Source organism: Micropterus salmoides, unplaced genomic scaffold (genome assembly GCF_014851395.1).
Source record: "Micropterus salmoides isolate LMB-PRFRI ecotype aquatic unplaced genomic scaffold, ASM1485139v1 Ms_hic_scaffold_16, whole genome shotgun sequence".
Taxonomy (NCBI): domain Eukaryota; kingdom Metazoa; phylum Chordata; class Actinopteri; order Centrarchiformes; family Centrarchidae; genus Micropterus; species Micropterus salmoides.
In genome coordinates, this window is record NW_024040707.1 from 29,833,051 (window position 1) to 29,853,163 (window position 20,113).

The 20,113-nt window shown below is 39.8% G+C and overlaps 1 protein-coding gene across 2 annotated transcripts; it reads right to left on the reverse strand.

The window, feature by feature from the left end:
• Positions 1–473: 473 nt before the first annotated feature.
• On the reverse strand, positions 474–20,094 carry ampd1. 2 transcript variants are annotated; one of them, XM_038723345.1, is made up of 16 exons: positions 19,950–20,088; positions 17,596–17,604; positions 14,175–14,340; positions 13,727–13,880; positions 9,165–9,330; positions 8,821–9,040; positions 8,387–8,516; positions 6,554–6,748; positions 5,932–6,063; positions 5,555–5,718; positions 5,290–5,416; positions 4,400–4,563; positions 3,971–4,091; positions 1,661–1,834; positions 1,156–1,266; positions 474–913 (listed from the first exon to the last, which is right to left on the reverse strand). In XM_038723345.1, exons 1-16 carry the CDS (start codon positions 19,969–19,971, stop codon positions 758–760), a joined length of 2,211 nt encoding a protein of 736 aa, XP_038579273.1. In that variant the 5' UTR covers positions 19,972–20,088; the 3' UTR covers positions 474–757. The 2 variants fall into 2 exon arrangements, with proteins under 2 accessions (XP_038579273.1, XP_038579274.1); XM_038723346.1 differs by lacking the exon at positions 17,596–17,604 and having other exon boundaries at positions 19,950–20,094.
• Between the last annotated feature and the right edge of the window lie 19 nt (positions 20,095–20,113).

The window sequence follows — 20,113 nt, forward strand, 5'->3', positions numbered from 1 at the left end:
CATTGTCATCCCAGTTTTGGTGTTCAATAAATGAGGGTAGTGTCATGGGAAATGGCATACATCATGGAGGTTCTGTCTATAACTCATGGTAAAAGTGATGCATTATGCAACGACTCAGACTAATAACTTTATTAAATTTGCATGACTGATGCACATTTTCCGTCATTATGCTGATACAGCTAAATGTCTATGCAGCTTAACTTCTAGGGAAGGAAACAGCCATCAGAAAACTACTTATGGTAACCTACACTTTCAGTGAAAGAAGGCGCTAAATAAGAGTGCATAGTCAAGTCTCATTTGCGACTTACAGGTCAGAGCTTACAAGGAATGTCTGAAGACAGCAGTAGCACACTGCCAAGTCACAAAGTCAACACAGCTAGACAAGATCCTGCTGTTATAAGTAAATAATGTTGCAATGTAATACTGATCAAATTAGGAAATGTATCAAAGGTGCAACTACCACGCAAAGACAATTGTTATTTGACATTTTATTTTATTTTCATTCTTATACACGATGTTTCTCCATATGGAATACACATACTGCAATGTTTTTTGGACAAGATGTGCTGATGATATACAGGGAAGACAATTATCAAACATTTTCTTCCTCCAAAGGAGAGAACATCAGTGTGTTAGAAGGTTGGTTTCTTTAAGATTCACTTTGTTAAGAGTTATTGTGAAAAACAAATGTAGAAACTCACTCTCTCTCGCTCTAGTGACGTGTTTTGACTAGGTGTTAAGTCAGATTTGAGACTGTTTAATCAGACTTCAGGCCTTCCCTGATAAGGTTGAGCTCATAGCACAGGGTCTCAAAGCGATATGCCATACGGATCTGAGCCACGTTGGTCTTACGGATGTCGTTGCCCTCTGGACCATCTTTCAGGTAGTCGTGACCTAAGAAGTGGCTCTTCTCCTGGAACATACAATTAAACCACAAACATGTTTAGGTGCGAGCATAAAATGATCATGATATATAATGGTCTGTATGGGGTCAGTGCTCTTAAATTGAAGCAAATATGTGTGTCTTTCAGAGGATTTGACATAAAGCAATTACTGTTATGCACCAATATAAAATTAATAAAAATCTTTTTATTAAATGTGTTAAAAAGTCAACAAAGCACCACCACATTTAAAGCTCTCCATCTGGTATGTTACCTCATGAGACAGGGAGCTTTGCAGCACACTGTTCCTGGAGATCTCACACATGTCGCAGGTACTGAGCTTGAAGACCTGTGCTGCAATGGCGTACTCTTCCATCAGGGGTTCCTGTGGATATAAAGGACATGATATACACTATTTTGATCACTCTTTCAAGATACTGAGGCTCAAAAGAGACCTTGTAGATGTTTACCATGAACTGTGGCATCATTCTTAAGAGGTAACTCACATGAGAGAAATTCACATGATAAAACAGCTAATTTTGCACACATCTGCATGCTCATGCTTTATGATACCTGTTTATGTGTTTACAGTGCATGTTCATAGAATTGACATCCTATTCTATTATTTTGACTATATGTGAATACAAAGACAAACTTGCTAAGAAAGCTAAAATGCATTCGTCGTTAGATGTACATAAAACAATACTCATATTAGACACAGCATAGTATGCACCGTTGATCACATCATCATTAAAGGCCCTCTCTTCATGTGCTCAGACCTTGGTGTAGTGGAACTGCATGGGGTCGTCGGTGGACAGAGAAACCACCAGGCCTTTCTTGTGGAACTCCAGCAGGGGGTTCTTGGCATATTCCAGGAACAGGCTATTGTTGCTGAGAGGGGACATGGCAATGGGAATCTGGGTAATGAAGTACAGGTACTGCAGCACGGGACTCTGGTGGTGCAGATAGATATGATCAGTTGACATGATCAGGTTTAGTCAAAGCCTGACATTTTGACTTTTTGTATAATTTTATTTTTAAGGTATTTTTTAAGGTATTTTTTTAAGGTCTGGAGAGTAGTACAAAATATTAATGAAGATCTAGGATGACATCCATTCTTACTCCAATCATTAGCAAACCTGAATTGGTACCAAGCGTTAAACTTAAACTGTGCTTTAAAAGGTATTTCTTCCCTCACAGACATCTCTGAAATTCTGTATGGCCTCTAATCAGATAAAAACAAATGTGATACTTTCAGACAAGAGATTATATTAAGAAAATGTTAATGTTTCCACAATAGAGAAGCAGGGCTTACAAGCTATTTTGAATTCGGGAGATAAGATAGAAATCGGAGAGGGAACTGGGTGTACAGATTACAGAAGATGTATAGGAAGATAATACAAAACAAATAGTAATCGAATGAGACTCAAATACACTACAAAGAGTTCATTCTCTTGTGATCATCTTTCCAAATTGAATGTCGGCACCTCTCCATTGTGCCTTAACTGTTAAACATATACTGGTCCCAAATTACAAAAACACTTGGGAAATATCGTGTATAAAATCCAGAACATGTTGTGAACTGAGCTCCAGTGTCTGCTCTCACATCGCTATCAGAAAAACAGTTTAATGTATTGACATTCTGTGCAAAGAAAATATATGACTTTAATGGATCTCTTCTAAGACTCTCACAATCTCTGATTGCTTTAGGATATTAATGGAGCATATTCCACTGGATTTTGTTACATGTCTGATTTATTAAACTTTTAAAGAGGTCATAATGTGCTCATTTTCAGGTTCAAAATCTTATTTAGGGGTTGTACCAGAACAGGTTTACATGGTTTCATTTTCAAAAAACACCATATTTTTGTCAGACTGCACATTGCTGCAGCTCCTCTTTTCACTCTGTGTGTTGAACGCTCCGTTTTAGCCATGGAGTGATGCATCTTACCTCTACAAGATCTTTGTTGAGAGTTGCACATGCACAGTATCTAGTTAAGAACTACTAGCCAATCAGAAGCAGAGAGGGGCAGGTCGTGACAAACCGGTAAACACGGCTTCTGTTCAGCTGTACATGCCCTTACCAGCTTAGCAACACAGACTGGAGCAAGAGTTTCAGAGTGGTGCGTTATTAATCTGTAACAAATGTATCTTTCATCCATAAAGTTTTAACTGAGCTCTGCCTCTACATCACAGGAACAACTTTATGTCCACTGACTGCCTGGAGGGTAGCTAGTGTTTGGAGTGTTTTTCCACCGATGCTCTTGAGGGCACATCTGACTAGCTGCTAGGCGAGCAATATGACGTGCGTTTTGCTGTGACATCACAGAGAACAAAAGGAAACGGCTGGTCTACAAACGAGCTGTTTTCAGGCGGTTCAGAGCAGAGTTTTCTGTGGGAGATTTGAACTCCCTTAGTGCTGGACTTTGGGCTTTTTCACTTTGCAAACCTGTTACATGCACAAAAAAGATATATAACTCAATAAAGGAGAGGGAAAAAACAAAAAGCATAATATGCCCTCTTTAACAAAAAGAGGAAACCCTTTCACCAGCATAATTGTGAATGTATCTGCCATTTTAACCAGGGGTTTTGTAAGTATGAGATACTAAGGCCAGATGAATGCTGCTGTACTGGATAACAAATGTGCCTGTAGAGAATGGTGGTTCTTGTCTATGCTGAATTGAACGGTGTGTAGTTTTGAATTCTGTTTATTTTAATTTTATTTTGTTTGTCGTATTTTTGTCAAATTATACTTAACCTGTTGTGCTTTCATGTATTTACATTATTTTTTGTCATCATTTTGCTTAATGGGAAATTCTAAATGTAGTGACCTTCTAAATGTTATACTGTATACTGCACTGCTATAGACTGTGCTGTTGATTACAGATCTGTGGGGATGTATTTTCATTTTCTATCATCATATCAATAGAAACCTTATGGTTCCTTTACAGAACCAAAGTCTGACACCTAGAACTGGTGCATGATCATGTGTAAAAGAATATATGCGTGAGTGCTGCTGAAGTGTTCATTTACAGTAAGGGAAATCCTGCATCCAAGCTGCCATTTTAACATGTAAACAGAGGACTGACCTTCTTAAGGTTGAGGCCATGAGAGATGTTGTCAGCAGTCATGAAGGCAGCCAGCAGATGGGTGATGGCACCGGCCTCACCGCAGTGAGGCCTGAACATGAATGTGTTCATCCCCCTCTGTCTGGAAAGCAGAAGATAAACAAGTATTATACTGCAGAAAAGACACATATTCTGAGAGGAACTTATTGTCCTGTTATAGTCAAATAAACTGTTTTGGTAATTTCTTTTTGGCCTTTTCCCGTTTATTTGATAGTTACAGCAGAGAGACAAGAAAGGGGATGACATTCAGTAAAGACTCAGCCTTGATATGGGGGCACACTCCAGTTGATGGATATAGATAAATGGATATGAACACAAAAACACAGCAAACATTAAATAATCAAATTCCTGCACTACAAGCAAATACTAAAAAAATACAAAGCCACTGACCTGCGGAGCTGGTTGAGCACAGCAATGTTGGCATACATGTAATAGATGTAATAGGTGTAGGAGGGGTTCTTGGTGATGTCCCACTCCTCTGGTTTGGGACTCTTAGTGGAAAACATGTGACCACTGTGCTTGGACTCATCGTCCACGCTGTCGAAACCTGTCACCTACACCCCAGAAGGCAAACATTTAATTAAACAGAGAACAGAGGGCTCTCGGGCGACTTCCCCATGTAGGTTATCCTGGGGTCTTCAAGTCTTGGAGAAAGATAGCTATGAGAAACATTCCTTTTTGTATGTTTACATTTCAGCAGAAATTACTGTTCATGGCTTGAGGTATATTCTTTTGCTTTCCATATGTCTGCACACTTTCACAGCCCAGGTAGATGTTTGTGTCTTCTATCCCATGATTACATCCTTAAGGGGTGCTGCAAAAATGATTAGGGTGGGGTCAGAAAAGGTTAGGGTGTTTTGCTGATGAGAGGGTAGTTTATGTGTTATTCATTTATTTAAAAACATTGAAATCATGGTTTTCATGTGCTGAAGTGCATTTTGCCATATGAGGAGAATATATGAGAAGTCCCTTCTATGCAAAATACAGAGTGGCTGTATATTCATTATCTTTGCCAGAAATATATTTCTAGATATTTCAGGAGGGTATTGTGGGTGTTTTTCTAAGTGAAGTGCATGGTCCAAAGAAAACATTGATAATGCTTGAAATTGGCCTTGCTTTTTTTTTTAAATACAATAAAATAAAAGCCTTCCCACCCCAGTCATTGTCATACAGTCACTGCATCATAGCAAGGAAATCCACCCTTTAAGATTGGATCTTGTTGAGTTGTTATGATCACCCGTGTTACCTATGAATGCTTTTTGTGGCTGTTTCTGACTCACATGCTTGAGGAAGATGCTGAGCTCTGGGTTGGAGAGTGGGTCAATGGTGGCCTGGAACACAGGAAGGAAAATGTTCTCCAGCATCTTGCCAAAGTGGGGCACAAAGTTCCTGCCTCTGAAGACGTCGCTAAGATAGAAGAGGGAGAAAACAAATTCCTTTAAAAATGAATTCTAGCCATCTTTCCACAACAGGCTAAATCATTCTCTGTTTGACTCACAGTTGGGTCAAACTGCATGGAAGAAAGAATTTTGTCTGACAACTTACTAGATCCTGGGTACTTGAATCATCCATTTAAGGTTAGGGGAGAATACTCTGTGCCTGACGAACCAGTTGGAGAGCTTGCTCCACTCATTTGGGTTGCAGCCATAGATGGACAGACGTGGCTCAGCATACTGGTACTTGGCATCCTCCAGATCACTGGCTACTTCCTGATTTACACAAAGGTCAAATCAGGCTCAGATCACATGAAGTTCAATATATAACAGATGACAGTAGGCTGCTAAATAAACAACAGGAAGCAGTATAACATCTCCTTCTAGGGTGTTGGCTTACACCATACTGCATGTGTCAACTGGATGTCAGTTGTGTTATAAAAACTTTTTTTCCCGTGATGTATCTTATCTTGTTATAGGGAAACTGACCTTGATGATGGTGGCAAAGTACTCTCCATTGATGTGGTTCTCTGTCTTCATGTAAAGGTCACGCAGCTCACTGGCTCCTACAGGGTTGTATTTGGCGTTGAATTTATCAAAACGCTGGAAGGTTTGTCTACCCTTCAGAGAAACAACAAAGAGACGAAGAGAAAGAAGAGAAGAGATTTAGATCCAGGAAGGTTGACTGGTTGAAATCTTTAAATCTGGCATTTTTTCGATATTACTAACTCGTCTTTATCCAAATAGATGTTCAAACTGTGGCCATTTGTGATGTATATGTTTACGTTTCTACTAGTATGTTTACAATCCTATAATTTTAACAAATTATGACTAAAACACAGTGAATTTTTAAATAAAAACATAAAACCTTTGATCACAGCTACTTTTTTTATATCTGATACTTTATCATTTTCAGTATTTTAAGTACACATAAATCATGAGGTGCACTTATTAAGAAAATCAATACATGCTTTTCAACATGGCAACCACTGCAATAAAATTTGTCATCTTTCCCTTACAAGACAATTCTATTTTTTAGCTACGCATTTTTGTTATAATACTGTATGTTTACACCTAAGGCCACCAATCTTCCAACAAGCGAGTAACATACAGCGTGCACATCCAGGGAGTCCACTGTGAGGTCATAAGGATGCAGGTTGAGGGACTCGAAGAGCTCCTTCATGGTGACCTCTTTTCCTTTAAGTTTGTGCACGACACGGTCAGAGTCCACACGGTAAGACTTCTTGATGAAGCGCAGCAGGTGCTTCTGATTCATGCAGGCAGCAGCATGGATGTGGGTGTCCACCTGGCAGAGATAAAGATAGAGTGGATCACTGATGTTTGGAGTTTGTTTGTTGTAACAACTGTGTTTGGTCACAAGAGGGAGGTATAGGTCCATGGCAGCCATCAGTGAGGAAAACAACAAACTGGGAAATGGAATGTCAATCATTCATTCTCATCATTTATGTACATATAAATACATTTGATACATTTATAAAATTTTTGAATACACAAAAAATGTTGATATGCAGTGTACTCAAAAGATGTTTTACAATTTTTTAAATCTTGAATTACTGTTTTCATTTTTTTTTTCTGAATGAACATATATGTTTTTGTGACATTTAAAACCAGACCATCATTCAATCTGATTTTACCTAAATGTCTACAGATCTACATCCCCTCCATCAAAAGTCAGTGTAAAGGGTTTTGGAGATTCATCTGCTGGGTGAGATCACAATACACGTCACCACAAGCTAGTGCAAGCAAGCAAATGATATATGTTCTGAATACTTTGCACTAAGTGGGACACATCAAGGCTGCCCTTTATCGCCATCTCTCTTCACCCTTGCTATTGAATCGTTGGCCGTCTCATTAAGGTCCTCCACTGTCTTTAAGGGTGTTATTCATAACGGCGTTGAATATAGATGATCATTGAATGAGGGTAATTTGTCACTGTCTATTCTGAATATTTTCAGTTCTTTTTCAAGATGTACATTAATTCTTCAAAAGTGTAAATGTTACACCTGGTTTGTAACTTCAGCATATGTGGGAGAAGTTTGCCTTTAGGGCTATCTGCCTTTCGTTTTTCCTAAACTTAACCAAGTAGCAAGGCAGACAGGTGAGCAGCAGTAGGAAGCTGATTTACCCTTTAACATCAGACATTCTGGATTTAAGGATCTTGGAATCAATTTAACGCATTCTCAGGTCTTTTGTCTACCAACTTTACCCCGCTCCCAACCAAAATGAAATCTGATTTTCAGAGATGGAATAATTTGCATCTCTCTATAATTAGGAAGATTGATGTTATTGATATGAATGTTTTCCCTAAATTTCTTTATTTGTTTCAATGGATTCCTTTATACTTGCCAAAACTTTTGTCATGTTTTACTTCCAAATTAGACACTTTGCTTTTATGTTTTTTTTTCAAATTTTCTCTCTTCCCCACAATCATGGGATAGTTTGCTTATTTTCAAGATGCAATGAAGAGGGATTGTTTCAGCGATGTATAACTGCATTCTCGATCTTTGCAATCAATGGCTGCTTGGGAGGGAGACCTGGCACTTCAACTTAGCGAGGAGTGGTGGGAGAAACCTGTGGGTGGGCAACGTACTCTCACATCTTGTGCTTGTCTTGCACTCATTCAACTTAAGGTTATACACAGGTTTCATTTTCTAAATCAAGACTGTACGAAATTTAGCCAGAGGTGCAGGATAAACGTAAGCCCACATTCTCATTTGAGTCTCTATTGAGTCTTATGTTTCCTTATTTGGCAAAAAAATAAATGTAAAAGATCCATCCAAAATCCAGTCTTTGTGTGCAACTGTATCCACAGTCCATGCATTTTTGTGACATAACAGCGTTATGTTTGTGTGGGGATTTAATTTTTTTAAGTAGATAAGATAGATAAGAAGCAGTGTCTATGCTAAATGCTTTTCATAGCTACCTTCCTGCAGTTATAGAAGTCCCTGTGGGGGTTCATCTTCAGCTCCTTCATCTCCTCCATCTCATTCAGCATTTCATGCACATTGAACTTGGACATGAGGAACTTCAAACGGCGGTGAGTGTAAGTCTTACTGCAAAACAAAGCGAAGCATATTAATGCATGTGCTGCAGTGTGAGGTGATACACATGCAGCTGTCAAATAGCACCGGTGTGCTCACAGACATATTTCACAAATGTTTGTATCTATAAAACAGTTACATTAAAAAAGGAAAATGTTGATTTCAAGCATCTTGTTATTTTATGTTACTTTGTTGTGGAGTCATCAGTTGAAAGTGGTAAATTCCTGACATGATTTCAACCGATCTGGGCTGTACAGATTGGATATGGTTGAAATCACGGAGAGACAGTGACGATGACACGATGACTATTACTCACGTTGGGCCCTGTGCAATGAGAGCAATGAGGAAGTTCATGTCATCGATGAAGGTGTCGTAGTCGGGGCAGGGCAGGTCTTTGGGCTGATGTTTGTCAGCAGCTGCAGCATCGTTGTACACATAGATGAGACCATCCTTCATACGAGCAACATAGCCCAGATTCTTTGGCAGCTCCTTGGTATCGAAGGGGTCTTCCCCGTTCTTTGGAGGAGATGTGAAGACTGATGGATACATGTAATATACAAATTAAACATTTGGGATACCCAGTGGCACAGAAAACTAATTGCATAAGTGCATTTATTTAAACCCAGGTCCACTGCTCTACAGATCTCCTTTTCTCTTCACCTGGCTGCACCTGATCTTCAGGTTTGAAGGTCTCTCCCTCAATCTCACGCAAGTACTTGGAGACTGTCCATGGGAAGCGCTGGTAGGCCAGCCTCATGTACTTCTCCCTGATGTTCAAGGCACGGTACAGGCCCTTACAGGACAACTCAAAGTCATCCATGGTCACCTGAATAGCAGATATAAGATACAGATTTTAAAGTTGCCTGCAAAAATGCAAAGATTGTAGCCTTACAATTACAATGTAAGAAAACACGATGAACCCCCATCTCTCTACCATGCAAAAGGCTTAAGAAAAGTGTAATTAATAATAAAACATTACATTTATATTAGTTTCATGAAAGGGTTGGAGGGTGGATGTTATTGTCATTTACTCTGTGATAGCAATATGTTATGTAGTCAGCAGAAAGCAAAAATACAGAAATACAGTAACAATCAGCTGCTCGAAAGTGTTTCTTTCCCTGTAAATGTCAAACCCAGTGTCATGAAACATAAACCCCGGGCTGCTCTCAGATGAATTCCATTCATGGACCTCTGTTGGTGTGAGGGAGTCAGTGAGACCACTGACCTGCATCCATGTCATGTTGACCCAAGTTTAGTTTAGGAACTTTTTCATGATATGCAGTAATATAGGGATAGATACTACTACTGCTACACTGTAAACTTTAAAGCATCCTACTGTAATTCAGTGAAAGCAACTAGTTTATAATTAATCTTATTTAAAAAGTCATATTCTATTATTTTTTTACCGAGATTTTGTTTACAGTATAGGTAGCAACCTAATTGTGGAGGATGAGAAGAAACATTAATGTGTTTTTTTATTAGCTCGAGATTGTTAACCGTAACAAGGTGAAATTGTAGGCCTCTGAGAATCGCCAGCCATTTTTGGTGGATGAATGAGATGCAATGGCAGCAAGCAATCCAATCATAGTGTAACCCTTGTGGTAATTTAATACCATGCCTTGAATAGAATTAAACACAATGTTTGAAATAGCAGTAAGCCATGATTCAACATAACAATAACGCCAGGGGCCCAATCTTGCACCCAGTGCAAAGCACAGCACAAGTGTCATTGTTAGTGGCCTTTTATTGCGGCCAGCCTAAGGCACATTGTGCAATACCCATGCTGTCTGATCAGCATCTTGATATGCCACACCTGTGAGGTGGATGGATTATCACGGGAAAGGAGAAGTGCTCACTAACACAGATTTTGACAGATTTGTGAACAATATTTGAGAGAAATGGGCCTTTTGTGTACATAGAGAAAGTCTTAGATCTTTCAGTTCATGATGAATGGGGGCAAAAACAAAAGTATTGCGATTATAATTTTTTTCAGTGTAATTAACACATCTTTATTGTTCAATGCCTGTTAAACTCATAGGCTGTATATAAGAAGTGGACGTAGTCATCGTGACGTCACCCGTGGTTTGTGGACTACCATTCTGAAGCCTTGAGTTTTGCCCATAGGGCGCCGCCATGTTGAGTTTTTGCAACCAGCGGCACCGGACGTGACCATATTTGGACAAGACAGTGGAATTAACGGCAATGTCTGGAGCGAGCTTGTAATTGACGTTAACTGTCATTTTAACAGGGCTGACAATTTTGTCTAGCAAACAACAGTCTTAAAACTAAATGTACTCACCAGAGAAAGATAACATGCAACTCCTAATAAGCTGATTAAATTTTCACAGTGCCGTGGGTACGAGTCACTCTAGCCTGATTGACAGGTCACCATGGTACCAACTTGCCAATCATAGATAATCCCGCCCTGAAGCATACTACGCTATATGGTCTATTTTCCTCTAAATGGGACCATAATTTACTAAATGAACATCATGTTGTATTGATGAAGATCTGAAACTAGCAATTGAGACCATAAACACGTCAGGAAAGTGTTTACTGAGGTAATTATTCAGGTAAGAAGTAGGGTCATTTTACCTTTATTTCTAAAGGAACTGGACTTATTTTTGCAACCACATGAGTCGCCCCCTGCTGGCCATTCGATAGAATCCAGGTTTAAGGGACTTCTGCATTGGCTTCGCGTATCAGACCGGAAGCTTCCTGCTTGGGACTGCTAACCATGCAGGGCTCAACCTTAAACTTTTTTGCAACTGGCCCGAAGACTATTTTTACTGTCCCTCCTTCCAAAAACCATAGTTTACTAAATGAACATCAATGTGAACATGAACATCTGTGTTGAAGAAGACTTGAAACTAGCGACTGAGACTCATTTAAAGTGTTTAATGAGGTAATAATTCAGCTTAGAAGTAGCAACATTTTACCATTATTTCTAATGGAACCGGGCTTGTTTTTGCAACCAGCGGACTCGCCCCCTGCTGTTCCGTCTGCATGGTTTCACTTTTAGACCCAGAGGTTGCCGCATGATTGAGATTAGAGAAACAACATTTGGCCGTTTGATCGTCACGTAACTGCAACTCTGATTGGACAACGGTGCGCGCCATGAGCTGCAAAACAACTGCAGGATGTTGAGTTTCTAATTATTATTTTTTTTAAATCCTAATGTTTTTGCTAGTTTGCTAGTTCAACTGTGCCGACATTACTTTTTACTGGCCCCGGGCCATCGGGCCACTGTTATTGTCGAGCCCTGCTGTGGTTCTTCTACTTAGCTGTATTTTATATTGTTAATGTAAATTCACAGCAAAAGGTTATTTCGTACTAAATGTGGTGCATTATGGGTGACCCACAGTAGTTTGGGTTAGTTGTGTTGCTGTCTGCTCGGACACATATTGAGCAATAAATGTAGTTTACGTTTCATATGATGTGGTAAAATTGTCAGCCTTCACCATTGATATTGATTCTCAAGAGACATGCTGGCAAAATACGTAGTTGTAATGTGTAGTAAGTATTTTGGCTAGCTGCTAACAAACTCTGAGGTGTAGTGTACGGGACTGACTAGTCTATTAATATGTAACCATGCTTTCTAGTTCGAGCAAGAGCAGACATCTGACCAAGTTCTCATTCATGCTGAGCAACTGTGGTTGTGTTTGTCCCATTGTTGCAGAATAAACTATTCTGAGTGCTCCATCCATCCTCCATCGACTCCTGCAGAGTGTTTGGCTACAGTGGGCAGAACTAGATAGAAGAGGTCACACGAGCATTTACAGTATGTACTGTAAAGGGGAGATCAGAGGGGGGTATGAGCATCAGTTTTGGTCCTGATAGACTGCAGCCTTGTGCTGGTGGGGAGTGTCTGAAATAGTTTGTGTCTAGGGTGGAAGGGGTCAACCACAATCTTTCCTGCTTGCCTCAGAGTCTTGGAGGCGTACAGTCACCTTCTCTGTGGAGTGAATGATAAGCTGCAGTCTGCCCTTGTCCCTGGCAGTGGCTTAGTCTGGCAATCTTAGACATGTTTCCTATTTCCATGTGCTGCCTCCTGTCAAACAGGAAGTCTGTGATCTACCTGCAGGTGGAGTCAGGCACACTCAGCAGAGCCAGGATGAAGCGGAGCTGGGGACAGGGATGATTGTAAAGATTTGAAGCAGGCTGGCACATTCTCAAGTGAAGTGTTAAAGATGTCTGTGAAAACTTAAGACAGCTGATTGGCACAGTGCTTCAGGGTGGATGGAGATATGCCATCTGGCCCAGCTGCTTTGCAGGGATTCTGCCTCCATCTCTCCAGGATGAAGAGAGTCATTGAGGAGGGAGGAGCCCCATGGGTCGGTAGTTGTTGAGCGGCCTGGGCACCTGCTGATGTGGCGAATGTGGACCATTCATGGGGGTGACGGGTCAAGTCAATTAAAATTCAACTAAAAAAGTCTGGTGATTTGATATGATGATTGAATGAATTTTCCCCTGGGTTTTTACTTAACTAACCAAATAAAGTTTCTAAAGAACACAGTACACATATTAGTACAGTCTCAAGAAAGTCTTAATCTTTCAGCTTTAATGGAAACTTTGCTTATACATGCTAAGTCATGGTTGCTTTCACGGGTAATAATGAAAAAAACTGTGATGAAGAAACGGTGAAAAAACGAAGGATAGCATCCCATAGGCTACATTTCACAGTCAAAGAAAGCTTAAAGTTTCCTTTAAGTTCAAGGAACTTAATGAGACTTTTAAAAAATGTAGGGATGTTTTAAGCTTAACTAGCTAAAATTATTTTATGAGGATTTTACATCAAAGATTTATCTAAGTCTAAAACGTTCAAATACTGAAAGGTTCATTGTGTACGTTTTAGCGGCATCTACTAGTGAGGGCTACGAATTGCAACCAACTGCTCAGTCACTGCTCAACCCTCCTTTTGAAAGCGCACAGGAGAACTGCATGCATACATTTTCAATGTAGTGATGAAACAAGGTCTGTAGAGCATTTTGGCTAATGTAGAAACAGGGTGACTTCCATGTAAGAAGGTGTAGGTAGATAAAAATGGCTCATAAGATAATGAAAACATAACCATTAATTATGTAAGGTGTTTATACACCACTGAAAGTAGTTATTTATGTAGTATTGTTTATTATATTGCATTTCTGTCAACAGATCCTCCTAAATATTACACACTTTAAAGATCATCAGTTGGATGATAGGAAAATGAACAGTAGGCCTACCCCGGAGGCGTAGTCTCCAATGATGGCCACCCTCTGGAAGTCGGGCACTTCCAGGTAGGTGGGCGTGTCTACCTCTATTGACACTACAGGGGCAGCAGTTGCCTGGGTGGCGGCCACAGGCACAGTCATGGTGCGGAAGCGCTGGTGCCTCTTGCTGTGTTTAAGGAGAGATGAGGTGAAGTGGTTGGCTTCATCCATTGTTAACATTTCTGAAATGTTTATTGTAAAAGCCAACCAAATTGATTCAAGAATGTATATCAGCTATAGGCTACAGTGACACTTTGAACCGTTCTTTCAGGGAACTTTGTTAGATTAGAAAATCCTTAGTCTTAAAAGTCTAGCCTAAATATAAAACCTTAAAACATCTTATTTTCTCACCATGTAATGACATGAGTTTGTTGTGCCACAAGCATAAACTGACAATATACTGTATAATCTCCCATCTCACCGTTTCTCCACATCATCCTCAGTGTGCAGATGGTGTGCCAGCTCATTGTGGAAGATGGGACACTCGTCATCCACATCAAACAGTGAGATCTCGTCACGGATGTTTTCGTCTTTAGTATCAGATGCAAACACCTTCTCTGCAAAGGCCCTCATCTTATCATCGGTCTCTGTCAAGCACCAAAAAGATAGGTTCTGTTATTTACAGAAAAGCATTCTGCTCCTTTCACCTCATGCAGCACTAAACTGGCTATGGGACAAGCAACAAACAGAATTTCTCTACTGCTGATCTGCACAGCATAATTGCTGCTGAATGATGATCTATGACATAAAAAGGTACATACCTTACCTAACCTGAGGTGTACAGACTCCAGCACATGCGCTGCATACATGACCAAAGATTGACTCAGTCACTACAAGTCTGCAACTCTGACCTCCAGTTTGGTCTGCAAACACAAGTCCCATGCATATAGAGGAACTACGATGATGAAGCACTGACACACACAGTAGGCCCAACTCATATGGATACAAGATGTTTTTTTATAATGTCCTCCAGACCCAGTTTTCTTATCATCTTTAACTGTTTATTTTTCATTTTATTATTATTTGCACCCCTCATTGAAGAAGTGATTGGCAGTGAGGCAGACACCATCTCCACATTTAAGAGTAGGCTTAAGACTTTCCTCTTTGATAAAGCTTATAGTTAGGGCTGGCTCAGGTGACTCCTGAACCATCCCTTAGTTATGCTGCTATAGGCCTAGACTGCCGGGGGATTTCCCATGATGCACTGAGCTCCTCTCTCCTCTACTTTCTCTCCCTCTGTATGCAATCTTATCCCATTATTGCATGTTACTAACACAACTTCTCCCCTTTCTGGTAGTCTTGTGCTTTCTCGTCCCTCTCCTCTCTCCTATCACTTCCTGCAGGTTTTCTGGCTCTGGAGCTGTGGAGTCTGGATCTGTGGCTGCGGGTCGCCTGCTGCCCCCCGTGTTCCTGCTCGACAACCTCTACTGCAACGACTATTGTTGCTAGTCTTATTGTTATTATTGTTATTATAATCATTAACATTACGATGGTTACCATTAACACTATTATAAATATCTGTACCATTTTTCATTTAGTCTATAGCAACATCACCTTCACTGTCTGTACCTCTGTGTGTATATTGTGTAGGCTGCCTCCCTCCCCTCTCTCTCTCCTTACATCTCTCTCTCCTTACATCTCTCTCTCTCTCTCCCTCTCTCTCTCTCACCCCAACCGGTCGAGGCAGATGGCCGCCCACCCTGAGCCATGGTTCTGCTCGAGGTTTCTGCCTCTTAAAAGGAAGTTTTTCCTTGCCTCTGTCGCCTAGTGCTTGCTCTTGGTGGGAACTGTTGGGCTTCTGTAAATAACATCAGAGTACGGTCTAGACCTGCTCTTTTATGAAAAGCGCTGTGAGATAACTGTTGTTGTGATTTGGCGCTATATAAATAAAATTGAATTGAAAAATTTAATTGAACTCTATATGAATGCAAACTGGATTAAATTAATTTGATCAGAATTCTTTAAGTGCAAAAATGACAAGAAAAGAGGGTCAATGTCAAAAATGACTGGATTTCTGAACCAAGCAATGAAAAAGTACTTAAGCAGGCGCTCAAGTTTCATACTGACAATACACAGTATGAGTGGCATTACAATACATTACTGTACTTGCCTACTACAGAGATAACAGCTCTTTAGATCAAACTCTACTTGTTGCATGCACTTACTAGGCAAGAGCCAAGACTACTCAGCAACTCTAGAATAGCGCATACAGGTGCTGGTCATATAATTAGAATATCATCAAAAAGTTGATTTATTTCAGTAATTCCATTCAAAAAGTGAAACTTGTATAATGTATACATTCATTCTTTCCACACAGACTGATATATTTCAAGTGTTCATTCCTTTTAATTTTGATGATTATAACTGACAACTAATGAGAACCCCAAAATCAGTATCTCAGAAAATTAGAATATTGTGAAAAGGTTCAATATTGAAGACACCTGGTGCCACACTCTAATCAGCTAATTAACTCAAAAGACCGGCAAAGGCCTTTAAATGGTCTCTCAGTCTAGTTCTGTAGGCTACACAATCATGGGGAAGACTGCTGACTTGACAGCTGTCCAAAAGACGACCATTGACACCTTGCACAAGGAGGGCAAGACACAAAAGGTCATTGCTAAAGAGGCTGGAAAAAAAGTGTAGAAAAAAGTGTACAAGCAATAGGGATAACCGCACCCTGGAGAGGATTGTGACACAAAACCCATTCAAAAATGTGGGGGAGATTCACAAAGAGTGGACTGCAGCTGGAGTCAGTGCTTCTTCAAGAACAACCACGCACAGACGTATGCAAGACATGGGTTTCAGCTGTCGCATTCCTTGTGTCAAGCCACTCTTGAAAAAGACACAGCGTCAGAAGTGTCTCGTCTGGGCTAAAGACAAAAAGTACTGGACTGCTGCTGAGTGGTCCAAAGTTATGTTCTCTGATGAAAGTAAATTTTGCATTTCCTTTGGAAATCAAGGTCCCAGAGACTGGAGGAAGAGAGGAGAGGCACAGAATCCACGTTGCTTGAAGTCCAGTGTAAAGTTTCCACAGTCAGTGATGGTTTGGGGTGCCATGTCATCTGCTGGTGTTGGTCCACTGTGTTTTCTGAGGTCCAAGGTCAACATCCATCAGCCATCTACCAGGAAGTTTTAGAGCACTTCATGCTCCCTGCTGCTGACCAACTTTATGGAGATGCAGATTTCATTTTCCAACAGGACTTGGCACCTGCACACAGTGCCAAAGCTACCAGTACCTGGTTTAAGGACCATGGTATCCCTGTTCTTAATTGGCCAGCAAACTCGCCTGACCTTAACCCTATAGAAAAATCTATGGGGTATTGTGAAGAGGAAGATGCGATACGCCAGACCCAACAATGCAGAAGAGCTGAAGGTCACTATCAGAGCAACCTGGGCTCTCATAACACCTGAGCAGTGCCACAGACTGATGGACTCCATGCCACGCCGCATTGCTGCAGTAATTCAGGCAAAAGGAGCCCCAACTAAGTACTGAGTGCTGTACATGCTCATACTTTTCATGTTCATACTTTTCAGTTGGCCAACATTTCTAAAAATCCTGTTTTTGTATTGGTCTTAAGTAATATTCTAATTTTTGGAGATACTGAATTTGGGATTTTTATTAGTTGTCAGTTTTAATCATCACAATTAAATGAAATAAACATTTGAAATATATCAGTCTGTGTGTAATGAATGAATATAATATCCAAGTTTCACTTTTTGAATGGAATTACAGAAATAAATCAACTTTTTGATATTGATATTGATATTGATATTCTAATTATATGACCAGCACCTGTATGACTAGAGTGATTTTGGGTTCTACTCTCACCCTCCATACTTACTCTGTTGACCTGATTTTGCACAGCAAGAAAGTAGCACCACCCGGAATAAAACCCAAAAAAGAGAGTGTTAGAAAAGCATTGGTTAGAAAGGTATTATACATAATGGATGACACACAAACCCAACCCTTTACTGTGTTTTACAGTATATACATAACAAAATGCACCAGAAAACTGCCATACTTGTAAACACATAACATTTTAGGAACCTGTACTATAATATTTAACAGTTACTAACAACATAGAATATTGATTAGAAATACATGCTATGGTAAATGCTGAGAATATGACAAATAAAATGAGACACTGAACCAGTGTATATACTTTATGGTAAATGGATAAATTGGATTAAAGCAACATACAATGTGAGGATAAATAATGGAGAGGACACATCACTGTTAAATTGAATTCACGGTTACACTTAATAAATGTGGGCACAGAAGCTGGACAAAGAATTGGTTATTAGATCTTCATGACACATGCATTTCGTGGTCCCAGTGATCCCGGTGATCCCAGTGGAGCAACACGTTTTAAATAAAGTATGCAGCATACTCAGGTGATGTGATCCTGTTACTGCACCCCTACCATTTTTAAACATCTCAGTGCATGTGAAGATGCATTTCCTGTCTCCCTGGCATTCTTTGATGGTTCAAACAAAGTCTGAAGGTCATTTAAGTCTTGTCTGTGTGCTGTTTAGTGGAAGAGTCAGTGAGCTACCTGAAAAAGTCATTTATTGATGTAAATGTTCACATTCACTTCAGCTTTGATTGATAATGCATCTGCTACAAAAATATTAGAATGAACAAGATAACTGATATTGAATGTGAACAATAGATTAATAAATGTTGTCCATTTCCACTATATTCCACTACTTTCCATTTCATATGGATAGATGTTCATTTTACAAGATCCATATTACTAGGTTGCAATCAAATGCACTTTGCAGAAAAAACAAAATTTGGTGATTTGACTGTCTCACGTTCATACAGTAAACCATGCATTTGAAATGCTTCAAGATTCAAATCTTCTCTGAATTCCCAAGGTAGCTTCTCAGCTCCATACTTACTTCCTCCCTCTGCTGAGTAAGGTTGGGGTGGGCCGGGTTAGAGGGAAACAAAACAAGTGAGGTTATGTCTCAAAGCAGCAGTAACAAGGAAGCAAGTGAGCTACACAAAAACCTGTCCACAGAGTTTGCTTAATTTGGGGAGAATTCTTTTGAAAATAGTCTTAATGAAAACTGTTCTGCATGGCTAAATCCCACTACAAGTGGGAAAATCTGTCATTTAGGTAAACTTCCAGTTGATCAGTTTGATCATTAAGACATTTGTTCTCACCTGCTCTGGGGGATCATAAACACTGGTGCGAAATCTCGGCAGGCACATCAGAATATCACAACAAGTGTAAACAGCCTCAAACACATTCTTTACCAATACCAGCTAAATCATTACAACCACATAATCCTATTAGTTCTTCAGACAGCAGCTGTTTAGACCATTGCATTTCTATTTTTCACCCTTTGAAAAACATTGTCGGCATAATGTTTCATCATACCGGCCAGCTCCCCGGTGGAAGTAAGCCAATAATTAGCAACCATTACATCATCATTTAGAATAGTAGTTATTAGATTTTATTACAGGGGATTTATTACAAGAGGGGACAAGAATAAAACTATATATTAAAGTAAAAGTTGAGCATGACCTGATCTGCTATCACATGTTCTAAGAGAATCTGCTGACAACCATCAAACGTACTCTCGACATTTTCAAAGCAGACACTCAATCGTTCACTATATTCTGCACTGTCAGGGGCTAATAGACCGCCCTAGGGTTTTATGGTATGAATTTGAATGCATACAATTATGGTTAAGAAAAGGTATTCTGATGTTGGAATCTGCTGATTGAACTAATATATGAAATTCACACCAGTCAGCTATTTGGTGTAAGCACAGATCACAAAGGAATTAAGGTAAAAAGCTTTATGCATTTAAACCCCATTGAACCTGTCATTAAAGCTGTCAGTGCTATCATTACAGTGACATTATAGCACTACCAAACAGACAGGAATTTATTACCTTTAGCAATTTTTTGATATTCAGCAGTTAGGGGTGTGACCCCTGCAATATTAATTCAAAGCATATTTACAAAGCTCTTTCCAAATACAGATTTCTTTTTGAATTTAACTTTATTCTAACAGTTTTTATGTGTTGACCAAAACACACCATAGAAAAGCATAACAAAAATAAAATCAATCCAAGTGAAGGCTTTCCTCGGTCCATCTTTATAGTCATGTGTCAATGTAAAACGAGCCTGTGAAAATGAGAGTGCATGTTCGAACCCGGTCATTTTGCCCGTACTCACCTGGCAATAAGACTTTAGGCATGGTGACACTCTTCTGGTGAAACGCTCCCTGAGGACTGGTAAAGATGGTCTACCACTGGACCACTGCAGTAGTGAAGTGTAGAGCCCTGTGCTTGGTCTGTGCAATATTAAGCTCCCTCTGCCTCTAGTGTAACCAGAACCTG

Excerpts from the sequence above, each read along its gene's own strand:
- ampd1 (XM_038723345.1), bottom strand. The coding sequence starts at position 19,971 with ATGCCTAAAGTCTTATTGCCAG. Across the intron at positions 13,881-14,174 it reads GAGGATGATGTGGAGAAACG|CAAGAGGCACCAGCGCTTCC; the intron begins GTGAGATGGGAG and ends CCTTAAACACAG. Across the intron at positions 1,267-1,660 it reads TGCAGTTCCACTACACCAAG|GAACCCCTGATGGAAGAGTA; the intron begins GTCTGAGCACAT and ends TTATATCCACAG.